We start from the raw sequence: 16,008 nt of genomic DNA, 5'->3' as shown, positions 1-16,008 counted from the left end.
TCGCGCCCATTGCTGGGCTGCAACGCACGCGCGCACCCGTCGTTGGGCAACAGGGGGCACGCGCGCGCGCGTGCTGTCACACCAATTTACAGTGGCTTTATAATTTTTTTTCCGTTAAGTCAATTTATTTTATTTTTGGTGAGACAGGTGCCTTGGTGCGACAGGCAACCTGTCGCCAGATTCACCCATGAAACCTCGCAGTTCACTCAAACTCTCAAGCAAGTTCAGAAAATAACTCATACCACTATGAATGCCGATTAGTGTTGGATCTGGATAAATTATGATCGGATTTCACTTTTTATCGTTGCCTTTTGCCGTTGCCGGTGGTTGATGATTCAAGAGTAGGAATCTGCCTTTGGTTTGATGAAAGGGGAGAAAGAAAGTTTCTTTTGGTTTGTAAAGAAGGGTAATTTGGGGAGAAAAGTGTGTATTTGACTAATATTAATAGAAAAAAGTTGAGAGGGTTAATTGTGAAAATAACAAAATTTTTATGGTTATTTTTGTAAATTTTCCAATAATAATAATAATTATAATTATTATTATTATTACTACTACTATTTTTGCAAACAATATATTTCATTTTAAAATCTTTATGTGTTATTTTGTTAGTGAACTGACACGACTCAAAAGTGTATTACTCTCAAGTATAAGAGTGTCTAGTTATAATATAACCCGGTGAGACCGGGGTCGAACCACAGGGAGTTTTAAATCTAGTAAAACTAAGAAAATTAATTGTGGGGAAAAGAAATTATTTGAAATCAATTTAAAAATAAGCTAAGGTTTATGATCCACTGTTTGTATTCAAACTATAATTTTAATACTCTCTCATTTATATTTTGCACACTTTTACCAATTAATTATTATATCATTTAATTCTTTGTGTGTGGATGAATATAGAATAAAGTACCTAATGTGCCACACTATATTAATGTGTCGACATTATGTCAAAATACCATAAAATCCAGTGATATTTATAAATTAACATGATATAAAAATAATTAGAAAAGAATTAAATAAACTTAAAAACTCAATTGAGAAAATAATAATAATTAATAGTTTGAAACATTGAGTTTCACCATTCACCTTAGCTTAATAAAATTAGCTACTTATATTGAAAGAAAACACAACACTATTTTTATTTGATAAAATTTTTGAAATATATTACAAAGAAAATTGATACAAACGGAAACAAGAGAAGAAAGAAAGATAGAATTTCTTCAGTCTCGGCTTCAGCTCTCCAAATTGCTCTCAAATTGGCTCTCTCAAAATTGGCTCTCCCCCAATTCCTTCTGGCCCCCGGCTTTTATATGCAACATTTGCCTCCTCTTCATTCTTTTTATTCTCATTTAATTTATTATTATATTATTAATTTATTTTTTATAATTTAAATGAATGTTGAGAAGTGTGATGGCCAGGAGGCGTGATGGCCTCCTGACCATCACAGGCAACCAAAACATGGTTGCCTTTTACTCTTTCGTCTTTTTGTTTTTTTAATTATTTTTTTATTATTAGATCTCCTCAATTGTGTTCCAGTAGTTCTTCTTTGTTCCTGCTTTCAATTCCAATTTCATCTTTGTTCCTGAAAAATATTTACAAGATAAAAATTAACAAATTACGAATTAATTTAACATAAAATATATTTTGGGGATTATTAAAAGAATTTAGGAATAATGAACACATTAATTAACACAATAAGTGAAAAACTAATAATTTTGTCCTTATTAAATGTACACTTTCTAGTGTCAATCACACCCCCCAACCAGCTTATTGCTAGGCCCTAGCAATTTAAGCGATAAAAGTTTAGAGAAATTTCAAAACCAAACTGAAAATCATTTTTTTAAAAAAGAATTGTGTTTACTTCTTCCATCAGATTAATGACAACAATTAAATAAAAGTATAAGTATTATCTTCAGCCTAAAGAAAATCACACCCGCACAAAATAATTTAGTAAAATCCTGTAAAATGATCAATTATCAGAGCTACATTAATCAAGCCACTTTTAAGAATGATACATCAAACCCCAAAATCTCACGATTAAGAGTGACTCTCTCAAAAGAAGATATACCCCAAATTAATTTGTCACTCTAAAAAAAAATGATAGATTTGAAAAAAAATAATAAAACAATATCATACACTCTCACCAATAAAAAAAATAATGCCCACAGCTAAAAAATAAAATGATCTCAAGTCCAATGAATTACTAGCAAAGTTTATTTTTATTTTTATGCATCACCACATCTTTTAGTCCATATCACCAGCTTTACTTCAGATTATAGTTCTCAAAAATCGAGAAGGACTTTTATTAGGACGTAACGTAGGCTAGAGTTATGGCTAACAAAAAAGGTAATAAGGAAAACAAAAATATATGTTTGAAAAATAGGGGACTTTTTGGAGATTATAAGGTGCTTTTTTTTTTGCTTGGATTTTTTTCTTCTTTCTTCTTTTTTTTTATTTTTTTATTAATTGATATATACATATCATCTTTCTTTTTTTTCTTTTTTTATAGCACCATTATTAGGAATACATAATCATCTCTATTTTTAAACATAATTGGGTGATGGAAAACATAAAACATAAGGTGATACTCCTCATTGGAGTAGAAAAATATGATAGGTTACCAAAGAAAATAAGATGGCCTTCTGTCGTCTTTTAGGGTTCCATATAATCTTTCATATCCATTAGTTCAATGGACTTTTAGATGCGGCTGCACAATTTTTTTTTTTAAATATTGAGATCTTGTAGAAAAAATTGTGAAGCTGTATAGGCAAACAAGGTTACTCTCCAAGGATAATAGACTCAAAAACTTGCTTGGTCTTTTCATAACATGTACATTCCTCTAAATGGCTTAATCAATTTCACTCATTCAATTTCTCAATTTACGTTTCAACATGCAAAGGGAAAAACATAGTATAACATAACTCAAGGCCAAAGATAATACGAATACCAAAATTTGAAAATCATCATGTTATCCAATGTTAAAAGATCACATCGAAAAAGAAAATAATTTTTTTAAAGAAAACACTAAAAAATTGGAACTAATTACAGAAACTTAAGTAGATGATTAAGAGAAAAAGAGAAAAAGACCGAAAACAAAAAGTTAGAAACATTTTTTTTTTGAAGAAAACACAAAAGTTAAGAAGATGCGTTTCTAGAGACACTACATTCTATATTCTGCCATCTTCGACTCAAAATTTTATCCAAAGTTAGTCTTTACAAGAAAAATTAGTAAAAACATCACTAGGACTGAGACATTCCACAATTATCAATTATTCCCTCCCTCAACCTGAAGGAGACATTGTCCTCAATGTCTAAGGAAAGGAGTAGAGTATAGAAGATATCACCTGGCCACTGTTGGAAATATTTACAGACGGAGAGTTAAATCTAATTTACACTTTTTACAAGAGTCACTGCCATCGTCATCAGTTGCCCAATCCAACACCAAAGTCATGGGATCTGGCTCTGGTTTGTAAGCTTGCAAAAGATCAAATAACTCATTAGCAGTAGAAGCATAAATGAAGAGTTTTTTCGCTGAGGATGGAATGAAATAGTTTTTTATTGCATGATTAAGAAATGTTATTAAGCCATCATAAAAGTTATTAACATTTAAATGAATTTCACGTTGAACATATCCGCTCGGATGCGTCTCAAGAGATCGTAAGATATCATCCAACGATTCTTTACTTATGCCATCCTTAACGAATTTGATTTTATCTTCACGATTTACAGAAACCATTCCTAAAGTTTTACAACGTGGAGTTTTGCAAGCGAGTCTTACACAGTGAGAACATTCAGAGCCAAGTCGCTTAGCTCTTCTTTTCTTAGCAAATCTACTTTTACCAAAACCAGTCATGTAGGAAATGAATGGATCAGAAAACTCACCTGCCAATCGGACCTTTGCTTCAATTAACCAGCAAATGTCAGCAGAAATCCCATTGATCATTAACAAATGCAGTCGTTCACAACGAGTTTTGTAAATCTTGTTAAGAGCATTTTGAGGGAGAGAGGGAAAATGTTGATGCAAATTTTGTTGTATTTCTTCCATGCTTGACATTGAGGTTTCAGTTATTATGGGAAACTGAGAATACCGACTTAAAAAGTCACGGAGTACTGTTATCCGCCATTTATACGGGAGAGTGAATCAAAACAAATCAAATCTGCAAAATCAAATCAAAAGTGAAAAAGAGCAATAAAACAAAAACACACAAGGAATATAACTCACCTTCGTCCTTTTATTGAATCCAGTTCTAATTGCAAATTATAAATACCATCCTCTATTTCCTTGAGTTGTCTTTCTAGATCTTTCACGTGAGATACTAAATCTGCTGGTTGCAGATCCCAAATGGGGTGTAATTTACAAAATCAGAGCAATTTCCTCAGGTGAAATTTTACATGAAAAAGCGTTTTAAGATGATCGAGAAGGAAATTTCTCATGGAAGTACTCATGACAAGTATAAAAATTTGGTGAGCTAAATCACAATTGTCAAACAACACATAATTAAAACAATGCAATGCACTCCATTCAAGACATAGGGAAAGGAAAAAGAAAAAGCAAAATTAAATAATTCAAACGATAAAGTAACAGTAAATCAAATTCACAAAACGTTAAAATGAAAAAGGCTTAATCAAAATTTTGGTGGGTCACTCAAATGGATTTCGATATCTGCTTCATGTGGTTGGTATTCCAGATATGGTTTCAATCTTTGGCCATTAACTTTAAATGTGACACCATTCTTTAGATTCTCAATTTCTACGGCTCCATATGGATACACATTTTTTACAACAAAAGGACCATTCCACTTTGACTTTAACTTTCCTGGAAATAAATGAAGACGAGAATTATAAAGCAACACTTTTTGACCAATTTCAAATATTTTCTGAAAAATTCTTTTGTCATGAAAAAATTTGGTTCTTGCCTTAATAATTCTAGAATTCTCATATGCATCATTCCTTAATTCCTCAAGTTCATTTATTTGCAATTTACGCATATTGCCAGCATCATCAAGATTTGAATTAAAAGCTTTAATGGCCCAAAATGATTTATGTTCAAGTTCTACTGGTAAGTGGCAAGATTTTCCATAAACAAGCCGATAGGGTGACATTCCTAAAGATGTTTTAAAAGCAGTACGATATGCCCACAGTGCATCAATTAGTCGAAGAGACCAATCTTTACGGTTTGGATTAACTGTCTTTTTAAAATTTATTTTATCTCCCTATTTGCTAATTCAACTTGACCACTTGTTTGAGGGTCATAAGGGGTAGCAACCTTATGTGTAATTCCATATTTCTTCATTAAGGACTCAAATGGCTTATTACAAAAATGCTTACCTCCATCACTGATAATGGCTCGAGGTATTCCAAATCTGCTCAAAATATTTTCTTTTAAAAAGCGGATCACAATCTTGTGATCATTATGCCGACAAGGAATCACCTCGATCTATTTGAAACATAATCAACAGCAACCAAAATGTATACAAATCCAAATGATGATAGAAAAGGGCCCATAAAATCAATTCCCCAACAATCAAATATTTCAATGATAAAGATGGGGTTTAAAGGCATTATGTTTCGCTTTGAAATAGACCCTACCATTTGATAATTCTTACACATTTTACAGAATGTATGTGAATCTTTAAATAATGTAGGCCAATAAAATCCACACTGCAATATTTTTGCAGTTGTCTTTTTTGAAGAAAAATGACCACCGCATGCTTCAGAATGACAAAATTGAATGATCCTACTTACCTCGTCATCTGGTATGCATCTTCGAAAAATTTGATCGGAGCAGTACTTGAACAGGTATGGTTCATCCCAGCAAAAGCTTTTTACTTCTGTTAAGAATTTCTTCTTGTCTTGGGAACTCCAGTCACATGGCATTTCACCTGTTGCAAGATAATTAACAATATTAGCATACCAAGGCATTTTGTTTATAGAAAACAAAAATTCATCAGGGAAAGAATCATTGATGGGTGTTGTTTTAATTGAAGACTCATTTATAAGTCTTGAAAGATGATCTGCAACAACATTTTCAGCGCCCTTTTTGTCATTGATTGTCAAATTAAATTCTTGAAGTAGCAAGATCCATCGTATCAACCTTGGTTTGGCATCCTGTTTTGACATTAAATATCTCACAGCAGCATGATCAAAGTAAACAACAATAGATGAACCAATTAAATACGAACGAAATTTATCCAATGCAAATATTACAGCAAGTAGTTCTTTCTTAGTTGTAGTGTAATTCATTTGAGCACTATTTAAAGTTCTACTTGCATAATAGATGACAGAGGGCTTACCTTCCTTTCTTTGACCCAGAACAGTGCCAACGGCATAATCACTAGCATCACACATTAGCTCAAAAGGCAAAGACCAATCAGGGGGTTGCATCATTGGGGCTGATGTCAAAAGGGTAGTTATTTTTTAAAAAGCTTGTTGACAATCATTAGTCCATTCAAATTGTGTGTCTTGTATTAGGAGGTTACAAATTGGTCTAGATAAGGCACTAAAGTCTTTTATAAACCTCTTATAAAATTCTGCATGTCCTAAAAAAGAACAGACTTCTCTAATTGTCTTTGGTGAGGGTAATTTCGAAATGACTTCAACTTTGGCTTTATCAACTTTGATTCCTTTTGAAGACACAATATGGCCTAAGACAATTCCAGAAGTGGCCATGAAATGACATTTTTCCCAATTTAAAACTAGTCATTTTTCTTTACACCTTTCCAAAACTTTTTCTAAATTATCAAGACATGTATCAAAAGAATTACCAAATACAGTTAAATTATCCATAAAAACCTCTAGACAATTTTCAATCATGTCACTAAAAATGCTTAGCATGCACCTTTGAAATGTTGCAGGAGCATTACAAAGTCCAAAGGGCATTCTCCTAAATGCAAATGTTCCAAATGGGCATGTGAATGTGGTCTTTTTCTGGTCTTCTAAGGCTATAGGGATTTGATAATAGCCAGAGTAGCCATCAAAAAAAGAGTAGTAGGGATGTCCAGCCACTCTTTCGAGAATTTGGTCTAGAAATGAAAGGGGAAAATGATCTTTTCTAGTAGCATCATTTAATTTTCTGTAATCAATGCACATGCGCCAACTAGATGGAATTCGTGTTGGGATCGGTTCACCTTTTTCATTTTTTACAACAGTTATTCCAGATTTTTTGGTACTACTTGTGTTGGACTTACCCATTTACTAGTAGAGATAGGGTAGATAATTCCTACATCTAGTAGTTTAAGGACCTCATTCTTTACCACTTCTTTCATATGAGGGTTTAGTCTTCTTTGTGGTTGACGAGTTGTTTTGGCATTTTCCTCTAAGTGTATTCGGTGTTTACAAATTAAATGATTAATGCCTTTTATGTCTTTTAAGGTCCAACCAAATGCAGTTTTATGCCTTTTTAGTACAGATAACAACTTACCTTCTTGATCATGCCTCAGCCGAGAAGAAATTACCACCGGATATGTCTGCTGCTCTCCAAGATAGGCATACTTTAATTCTTCTGGTAAAGGCTTTAATTCGAGCTCTGGTGCTTCCTCTTCGTTTGATTCCTCATGTTGCACCGTATCTTCAAAGTTCGATTGGTTATCGTCATCTATAGGTATCTGCATAGAATTAAGTGTAGGGCATGTGTTAGTAGTATCACAATCTAATTCTTTATTTGATTCAAAAGAACCAGCAAAACAAATTTCAGCAGAGTTTGTAAAATTCTCATCCTGAATGTGTTCCTCAATGATTGGCTCGATGAGATCAATTTCCTCATTCTCATTATCATCATCTTCTTGGTGATGAGGTTGTTTACACATGTTGAACACATTGAGTTCCAGTGTCATGTTGCCGAAAGATAAATTCATTAATCCATTCCTGCAATTTATCAAAGCATTAGCAATAGCTAAAAATGGTCGATCCAAAATAACAGGAATTTGTTTGCATTCATTAGCAATTGGTTCCGTTTCCAGAACCATAAAATCCACAAGATATATGAACTTATCGACTTGGACTAATATATCTTCAATTATTCCTTTTGGAACCTTAATCGATCTATCAGCAAGTAAAAGAGTGGTAGAAGTTGGTTTAAACTCACCGAGATTGAGTTGTTGGTACACTGAATAAGGAAGCAAATTAACACTGGCACCAAGATCAAGTAAAGCATGTCCAATTTTATGATCCCCAATAGTGCAAGAAATAGTTGGACAACCAGGATCCTTGTATTTCAAAGCACTATTGGTTGAGAGAATGGAACTTACCTGTTCTGCTAGAAAAGCTCTCTTTTGCACCTTATGTTTCCTTTTCACTGTGCACAGATCTTTCAGAAGGCACTTGTTTAATGACATCCAGCAGAGGAATATTGACCTTAACTTGTTTAAAAACTTCATAAATTTCTGGACTGTGATTTGATTTCTTTGGCTTGATCAGTGCTTGAGGAAATGGGGGTACATGAGGAGAGTTGGTTATTTCTTCATGGGCTAAAGGTTCGACAGACTCTTCCCTATTTTCTAAAATTGAATCTTTACTAGTTTCACGAGGGTCCAAAATGTGTTTTTCGACTACTTTACCACCACGAAGGGTTATAACTGATTTGACTTGACTCATATTTTGGTTTCCTGAATTTCCCATTTGAGGATGTTGTTGACTCTTGGGGTTTGGTTCAGGTTGAGCAGGAAACTTTCCTTTTTCATGTATGGTCAGAACAGATGTAAGTTTAGAGATAGTTTCTGTCAAATTGGTTAAGGTTTGCATCGTTTGGTTATTGATCGACTCTTTTTTTTCAATAAACGAATGCAATGTGTCTTTCAAAGTTTTTCTTGGTGGTGGGACATATGGTGGGTAACTCTGGGAGTTTTGAAAATTTTGACGTGGAGGAACTGGTTGTGAAGGTTGTGCATGATTGTCATTTCTCCAACTGAAATTTGGGTGGTTTCTCCAACCAAAGTTGTAAGTTTGGGAGTATGGATTTAGATTTGGCCTTTTGAAATTGTCAACGACATTTACTTGTTCATGTAGACTTTCTCTCAGAGCTGGTAAAGTTGGACAGTCCTGCGTAGAATGGTCAGTAAAATCGCAAACATAACATGAAATATTTTGAACAGACTTTACATGATCATTTTTTTTTTACTCTAACGCTTCAACTTTTCTAACTAATGATGCAAATTTGGCTTGAAAATCATGGTTTTCCCTAAGGTTATGCATGCCTCCACTAGATGGAGATGACTGAGGTTTACTTGACGACTCATAAGAACCAACTGTATCCCAGTGTTGTGCATTTTTTGCTATATAATCAAGATATCCCTAAACTCACCATTACACATCATTTCAACGACTTGTCTACCTTGGGATGTTAATCCCTTGTAAAAATAAGACACCAATCTCCATGTTTCAAAACCGTGATGTGGGCAAATGTTAAGTAGTTCTTTAAACCTATCCCAACATTGGTAGAGAGTTTCTCCTAGTTTTTGAGTGAAAGTGGTGATTTGTCTTTTGAAAGAATTTGTTCTGTGGGGTGGGAATAATTTTTTCAAAAATTGTGCTTGCATTTCATCTCAAGTTCTAATGGATTCTGACATAAGATTTTGTAGCCAAGTTTTAGCTTTATCCTTAAGTGAGAAAGGAAAAAACTTAAGCCTGATTATATTCATGCTACAATTTTGATCAGTACATGTGTTACAGACTTCCTCAAATTCCCTTAAATGCAAATATGGATTTTCAGACTCAAAACCATGAAAAGTATGAAGAAGTTGAATGATGCTAGGTTTGAAATTAAAACGTGATGCATCAGGAGGGAAAACTATGCATGATGGTGACCTTGTTCTAGTAGGATGCATGAAGTCTCTAAGGGTCCTAAGTTGTTCATGAAGATTTTGCAAGGTTTGGTCATTTTCGTGCTCCGAAAAATTTTCAGCTCCTATGTCAGTCATATTTAAGGGTGGTGAAGGTGATTTTCTAATTAATCTACCACTATTTGCACGAGACCAACGACGCATGTAATGCTAATGATGTGTGCTAGACTAGTGATGCAAAAAACACTAAATGAAAATTACGGAAGTAAAAATAAACTGGAAATTAAATAAGCAAAAAAAATGCGAAATAAAAATAAACAAACTGAAGATAAATAAATAAATTAGGCGGTGAAACCAGCCATAAACAAAGAAATTAAAAGAAACAGTTTAGGCGGTATTTTAAAACCAGCCCATATAAATAAAACATAAAATTAAATAAATTAATGCACAAAAATAAATAAACTGAAATTAAAATGATAGGCGATAGAACCGACCATATAAATAAATTAGCAAAGTGAAATTAAAATGCTAGGCGGGTAGAACCGACCATATAAATAAAATACATAAATTAACAAAATTTAAATAACAGTTAGGCGGTAGAACCGACCATTTAAAATAAATGTAGAAAGTAAATTACAGAAATTTAAGAAATAAATTTGATTTGGGGACTGATTTGCAAGGGTTTTTGGGCTAAGATGAAGTTTCTCACAAATTTTATGGAGAATGTTAAGGTTTGAAAAGAAGAGGGGTGCTAACTGAAGTTTTACAAAAAGAGAATAAAATAGTATTATGGAAAGAAGGTAATGACAAAATAAAAAAAATATTAAAAAAAAATAAAAATAAAGTAAAGACAAACTAATACCAAATTTAGAAAACTTCCCGGCAACGGCGCCAAAAACTTGCTACGATTCAAAAGTGTATTACTCTCAAGTGTAAGAGTGTCTAGTTATAATATAACCCGGTGAGACCGGGGTTGAACCACAGGGAGTTTTAAATCTAGTAAAACTAAGAAAATTAATTGTGGGGAAAAGAAATTATTTGAAATCAATTTAAAAATAAGCTAAGGTTTATGATCCACTCTTTGTATTCAAACTATAATTTTAATACTCTCTCATTTATATTTTGCCTCACTTTTACCAATTAATTATTATATCATTTAATTCTATATGTGTGGATAAATATAGAATAAAGTACATAATGTGCCACACTATATTAATGTGTCGATATTATGTCAAAATACCATAAAATCCAGTGATATTTATAAATTAACATGATATAAAAATAATTAGAAAAGAATTAAATAAACTTAAAAACTCAATTGAGAAAATAATAATAATTAATAGTTTGAAACATTAAGCTTCACCATTCACCTTAGTTTAATAAAATTAGCTACTCATATTGAAAGAAAACACAACACTATTTTTATTTGATAAATTTTTGAAATATATTACAAAGAAAATTGATACAAACGGAAACAAGAAAAGAAAGAAAGATAGAATTTCTTCAGTCTCGGCTTCAGCTCTCCAAATTGCTCTCAAATTGGCTCTCCCCCAATTCCTTCTGGCCCCCGACTTTTATATGCAACATTTGCCTCCTCTTCATTCTTTTTATTCTTATTTAATTTATTATTATATTATTAATTTATTTTTTATAATTTAAATGAATGTTGAGAAGTGTGATGGCCAGGAGGCGTGGTGACCTCCTGACCATCACAGGCAACCAAAACATGGTTGCCTTTTACTCTTTCGTCTTTTTGTTCTTTTTTTTAATTTTTTTTTATTATTAGATCTCCTCAATTGTGTTCCAGTAGTTCTTCTTTGTTCCCGCTTTCAATTCCAATTTCATCTTTATTCCTGAAAAATATTTACGAGATAAAAATTAACGAATTACGAATTAATTTAACATAAAATATATTTGGGGAGTATTAAAAGAATTTACGAATAATGAATGCATTAATTGACACAATAAGTGAAAAACTAATAATTTTATCCTTATTAAATGTACACTTTCTAGTGTCAATCATGAACTAATACATAAATTTAACTAAGGAAATTTTAATAACTTATAACGATCCATTTTGGATGTGCTATAAAGGAAACACAGCAGTGGAAATATAACTCATCAAGATCCAATTCTTCTAGTTAAAGTAAACAATTTATTATATTTTCATTCCTTGTTTTGATTATAATTTGCTCTAATTGCTGCAAAATAAACACACCATTAATTCTCACTCTTTGGCGGCTTAGCACTGCAAAATTACATTAAAAATTTAGTAATTAAATGTACAGGTATTTGTCTCTGCAACTTATTATTTTTTTAAAAAAAATCATGTCAAAGTGAAAGTGACAATAATGTAACACTCATCAAACATGATAATCAATTTTTTTCTAAATAATTTAATGGGTAAATTTTAATTTATTCTTTTCACATAGTTAAATTTTTTCTTCAAACTATTGATAACTTCAATACACGCTCATTTACTATTAATTGATTACAGTAAATGGAAGTTGCCTTTGGTAAAATTTTTATTTTTTAATAGTAAATAAGGGTAATTTTGAAAATAATTTAGTGATAAATTAAAGTATATAACTATATGTGTCAATATATGAAGGAGTATGGTGAAATTAACTGAATTTCACCATTACACAATCTCGTCCTCAATTCGCTGAAATCACACCTCAACCTCAAAATGAAATTGTCTCACTTGCAAGTCATAAATCGAATTCCGAAAACGTTATTAGAGGAACACTTTAAAAACTTCCAAGCTGCTAGTACACACATATTATACATATTTTACACAGCACATTCCACTTGAAAGTTACTTCAAAGCATGTCCCTATTTTATAAAATAACTAGAAAATAGAACCGTGCTTCACGCAGCTTTAAAAAAAAATTTAGTATTATCTTTACACTTAATGAAATTGATAAAAAATATGAATTGATTTTTTTTTAAGATGAGACATCCTTATAAAAAACAAAAAAAAACTATTAGCCAGCAATACAAATAAAGAAGCAATGCAAGATAAAGAATAAAATGAGAGAATATATTATAGAGTGATTTTATTTATTCCAATTGTGTGTGTACAAAACAAAAAGATGAGCTCTTCTTTTATAGTTACATAATCACTCCATAAAATTAATGAAAAATTATGAATCATAATTCCTTGTGAGATAGTGGGAGTTATAGGGAAGCTAAATATTGCTAATGGGAAATAGTGGGGAGACTAAGAGATATATGTTATAAACATTTACATATTTTAATAATGGATCATAATTTCTTGTGAGATAATGGGAGTTTTAGGGAAGCTAAAGGTTGCTAATGAGAGATAGTGTGGAGACTAAGAGATATATGTTATGAACATCTACATATTTTAATAAATTCATAACACTCCCCCTTGGATGTTCATTACAAAGAATATACCTCATTAAAATTTTTATATAATTGTTATTTTGTAATAACAATCAAATTAATTATGAGAAGATGGAAAGTTAAATCTAAAAGAAAATTTCTCTATATATTAGATAATAAAGAATATACAAAGATGAGAAATGGTGATGCCACATCACCTCCACAAATCTCAACTTTATATAGATATATAGATATAATAGCGGGCACAACTACACTAAACTACTATTAAAACAACATTGCCAAGTCATACAGGACCACATCCGTCCACCATTAGGGTTTTGTTAAGTTGCATTTATTGTAATAACTTGGAGCACAACCAAAACAATGTAAAAATCACACGCTTGCAATGTTACTTATTTTTGTATATTTTAGTTGGGTTGTTAAGTTACGACAAATGTAACTTAAGAAAAACCCCACCATTAATCGGACAATCAACTATTTATGGATTAAAAATTTGATAATTGATCAGTGCTTCCTCATAAACTCCGCTATTCCTTGAAAAAGACCACAAGTTTGAGCAGCAGTGTTTGGGTCCATATCGACAGCAATCTTGTCGAGATAAAAACTGTGACCCATTCCGGGACTCACCAACAACTCCACATCCTTTCCAGCCTTTTTCATGGCTTCATAATATTCCATCTCAGTGTCCTTAATCAAGTCATTACCCGCCACGCACAGCAGAAACGGCGGCAGCTTCAGACCGTCGATCGGCGGCCCAGCGGGCCCCATCGGACAGGTGTACGGATGCCCCTTGTCGCTGTTCAACGGCAGGGCAAAGCTCAAGAACTTGTCCACCATGTCCAGAGTCAGAAGAGGTGACTGCGGGTTTTCCAACTCCGACTTGCTCCTTTCCTGCCGGAGGAAACCCGGATGAATCGGAATCGCTCCGGCCACACGCAACGGGCTCACGTCAGCTTGACCTGCACGTGCCGCCACTTCATGCACTACGTTCCCTCCGGAGCTGTCTCCAATGAGGAAGACGCGTTGAAAATCCACATGTTCAGTCAGCCAATTATTCTCACGAGCCTGAGCCAGTGACAGTGACCGGAGCCAAAGGAGGGCTTCGAAACCATCGTCGAAAGCGGCCGGGAGGCGGTGCTCCGGGGCCCGCCGGAGATAGACGGAGACACAGATAGCCGGGACAGATTTTGCAAGCTTCGTGTAAACGTGATAGTACATGTACCAGTCAGCTTGGCTAACGCAAAAACCACCCCCATGAAAGTGAAGGATGATTGGTAGCTTCTTCTTGTTCTTGCAATCATCACCATTAAGTTTCTTGATCTCCTCCGGTGAATAAATTCGGACACGGAGGCCGGATTCTTTGTTAATGGTTACGTCGTGGGTGGCGACACTGTCGATCAAGTCACTGTGGGGTGGCACCGGTTCGGACAAGAACTTGACCTGCGGTGGTCCGGTCCATGTTCGATCAACTGAACCGTCACTGTAGACTCTTAGCCAACCGGACACTTCATCCACTATTACTCTTCCATCGTTCACCATAGCTACCTAGCTTGAGTGTTGTGTGTGTTTAATTATTTTTGGATGATTTTGCCAATTTTGAGAATTCTAATAGCTCTTTATATAGAAATATAGAATTTTAGGTAGGCACGTCACACGCGTATGAATGGAGAAATTCAAGCATGTAATTTACGCTTAAATTCAAGGTCTTGTATGATTTACATATTTATTTTTAAAAGTAAAAGAGATGGTAAAGTCTATAATTTGGGTCAACATTCAAATAAATTTCTCAAAAAGAACTCGACAAAAGTCTTGAGGGCAAATTGAAGGTTCTTTCTGTGAAAGACTTACGAAAGTTTAGTGGGATTGATTTTGGAAAGTTGTCTACTATTACATTATAATTTTAAAAAAAATAACTCGATGGATTTCGTCCTTTTGGTTTCCGTGCTGAAATAATTTTGTTGGGATAAATATTTTCTTAGTTTAAATATTTTGACTTAAATATTTATTTAATGTTTATATTTTAAAAAATTTCTTAAAACACTTAAATATGTTAATTCTTATCTTTACTTTTTCTTTCTTTTTATAATAATACCCTTTAAATAATGTTCTTGACATTAGTTAATTTACCTATATAAATTTTTTAATTAGTAAATTAATTAATAATAACTTATTAGTAAATTAACCAATAAAAATTAGCGTGAAAGAACTAGTATTTTGTGTAATGGTGCAACAATCTAATAATTATTTTATAAATAAATTAATATCAACTAACTTAAAGCAATGTTTAATATCCATATAACAAGATTAACAATTGTTTTATAATAAATCAATTTACGAAATTAATTCTAAAATTAAAATAATAATATAAAAATTTACGTAAATTTTTATATTACTTTTAAGATTAATTGATAAATTATTATTTTTTCTGTTATTAATCTGTTCAAAAATATTATTGTAAGGGTATTATTGTAAAACATGAAAAAAACATAAGGATAATGGTATAATATATTTAACGACAAGGATGACTTGAGTTTTTGTTTTATAGTATAAGAACTAAACAGATATTTTACTCAAAATATAAAAATTAAACGAACAATTATCCTAATTTTGTGTATTAAATCTTGACTAGACACTCGTACCATTAGTAATTGCAATGATTTTGTATGCTTATGAGATAAGTAAACTAAATGAATTTGATAGTTATTGGATTTGAATACATATGTAATTAAATCTTTACTAATACTAGTATAATTACATGTGTATGACTGAAGACTAAAAGAATATAAGGGGGGGGGGGGGGAAATTAACATTATGACCCAACTAATTAAGATAGCTTAGAGCATCTCCAAAAGTCTCTATAAATTT

The 16,008-nt window shown here is 32.5% G+C and overlaps 1 protein-coding gene and 1 pseudogene across 1 annotated transcript; both read right to left on the bottom strand.

Moving 5' to 3' along the window:
• Positions 1-4,622: 4,622 nt before the first annotated feature.
• On the bottom strand, positions 4,623-9,911 carry LOC112098023 (annotated as a pseudogene).
• Positions 9,912-13,373: 3,462 nt separating this feature from the next.
• Positions 13,374-14,831, bottom strand: LOC18040548 (probable carboxylesterase 15). The gene has a single exon (XM_006432317.2). The coding sequence runs from the start codon at positions 14,680-14,682 to the stop codon at positions 13,648-13,650; it is 1,035 nt and encodes a 344-aa protein (XP_006432380.1). The 5' UTR covers positions 14,683-14,831; the 3' UTR covers positions 13,374-13,647.
• Positions 14,832-16,008: the final 1,177 nt, after the last annotated feature.

This window comes from Citrus clementina, unplaced genomic scaffold (genome assembly GCF_000493195.1).
Source record: "Citrus clementina cultivar Clemenules unplaced genomic scaffold, Citrus_clementina_v1.0 scaffold_5, whole genome shotgun sequence".
Taxonomy (NCBI): Eukaryota; Viridiplantae; Streptophyta; class Magnoliopsida; order Sapindales; family Rutaceae; genus Citrus; species Citrus x clementina.
The sequence above is the reverse complement of the archived record's forward strand: the minus strand, read 5'-3'. Positions and strand labels throughout refer to the sequence as shown.

Bases quoted from the DNA above. Each gene is read 5' to 3' on its own strand.
- LOC18040548 (XM_006432317.2), bottom strand. From the start codon at position 14,682: ATGGTGAACGATGGAAGAGTAATAGTGGATGAAGTGTCCGGTTGGCTA.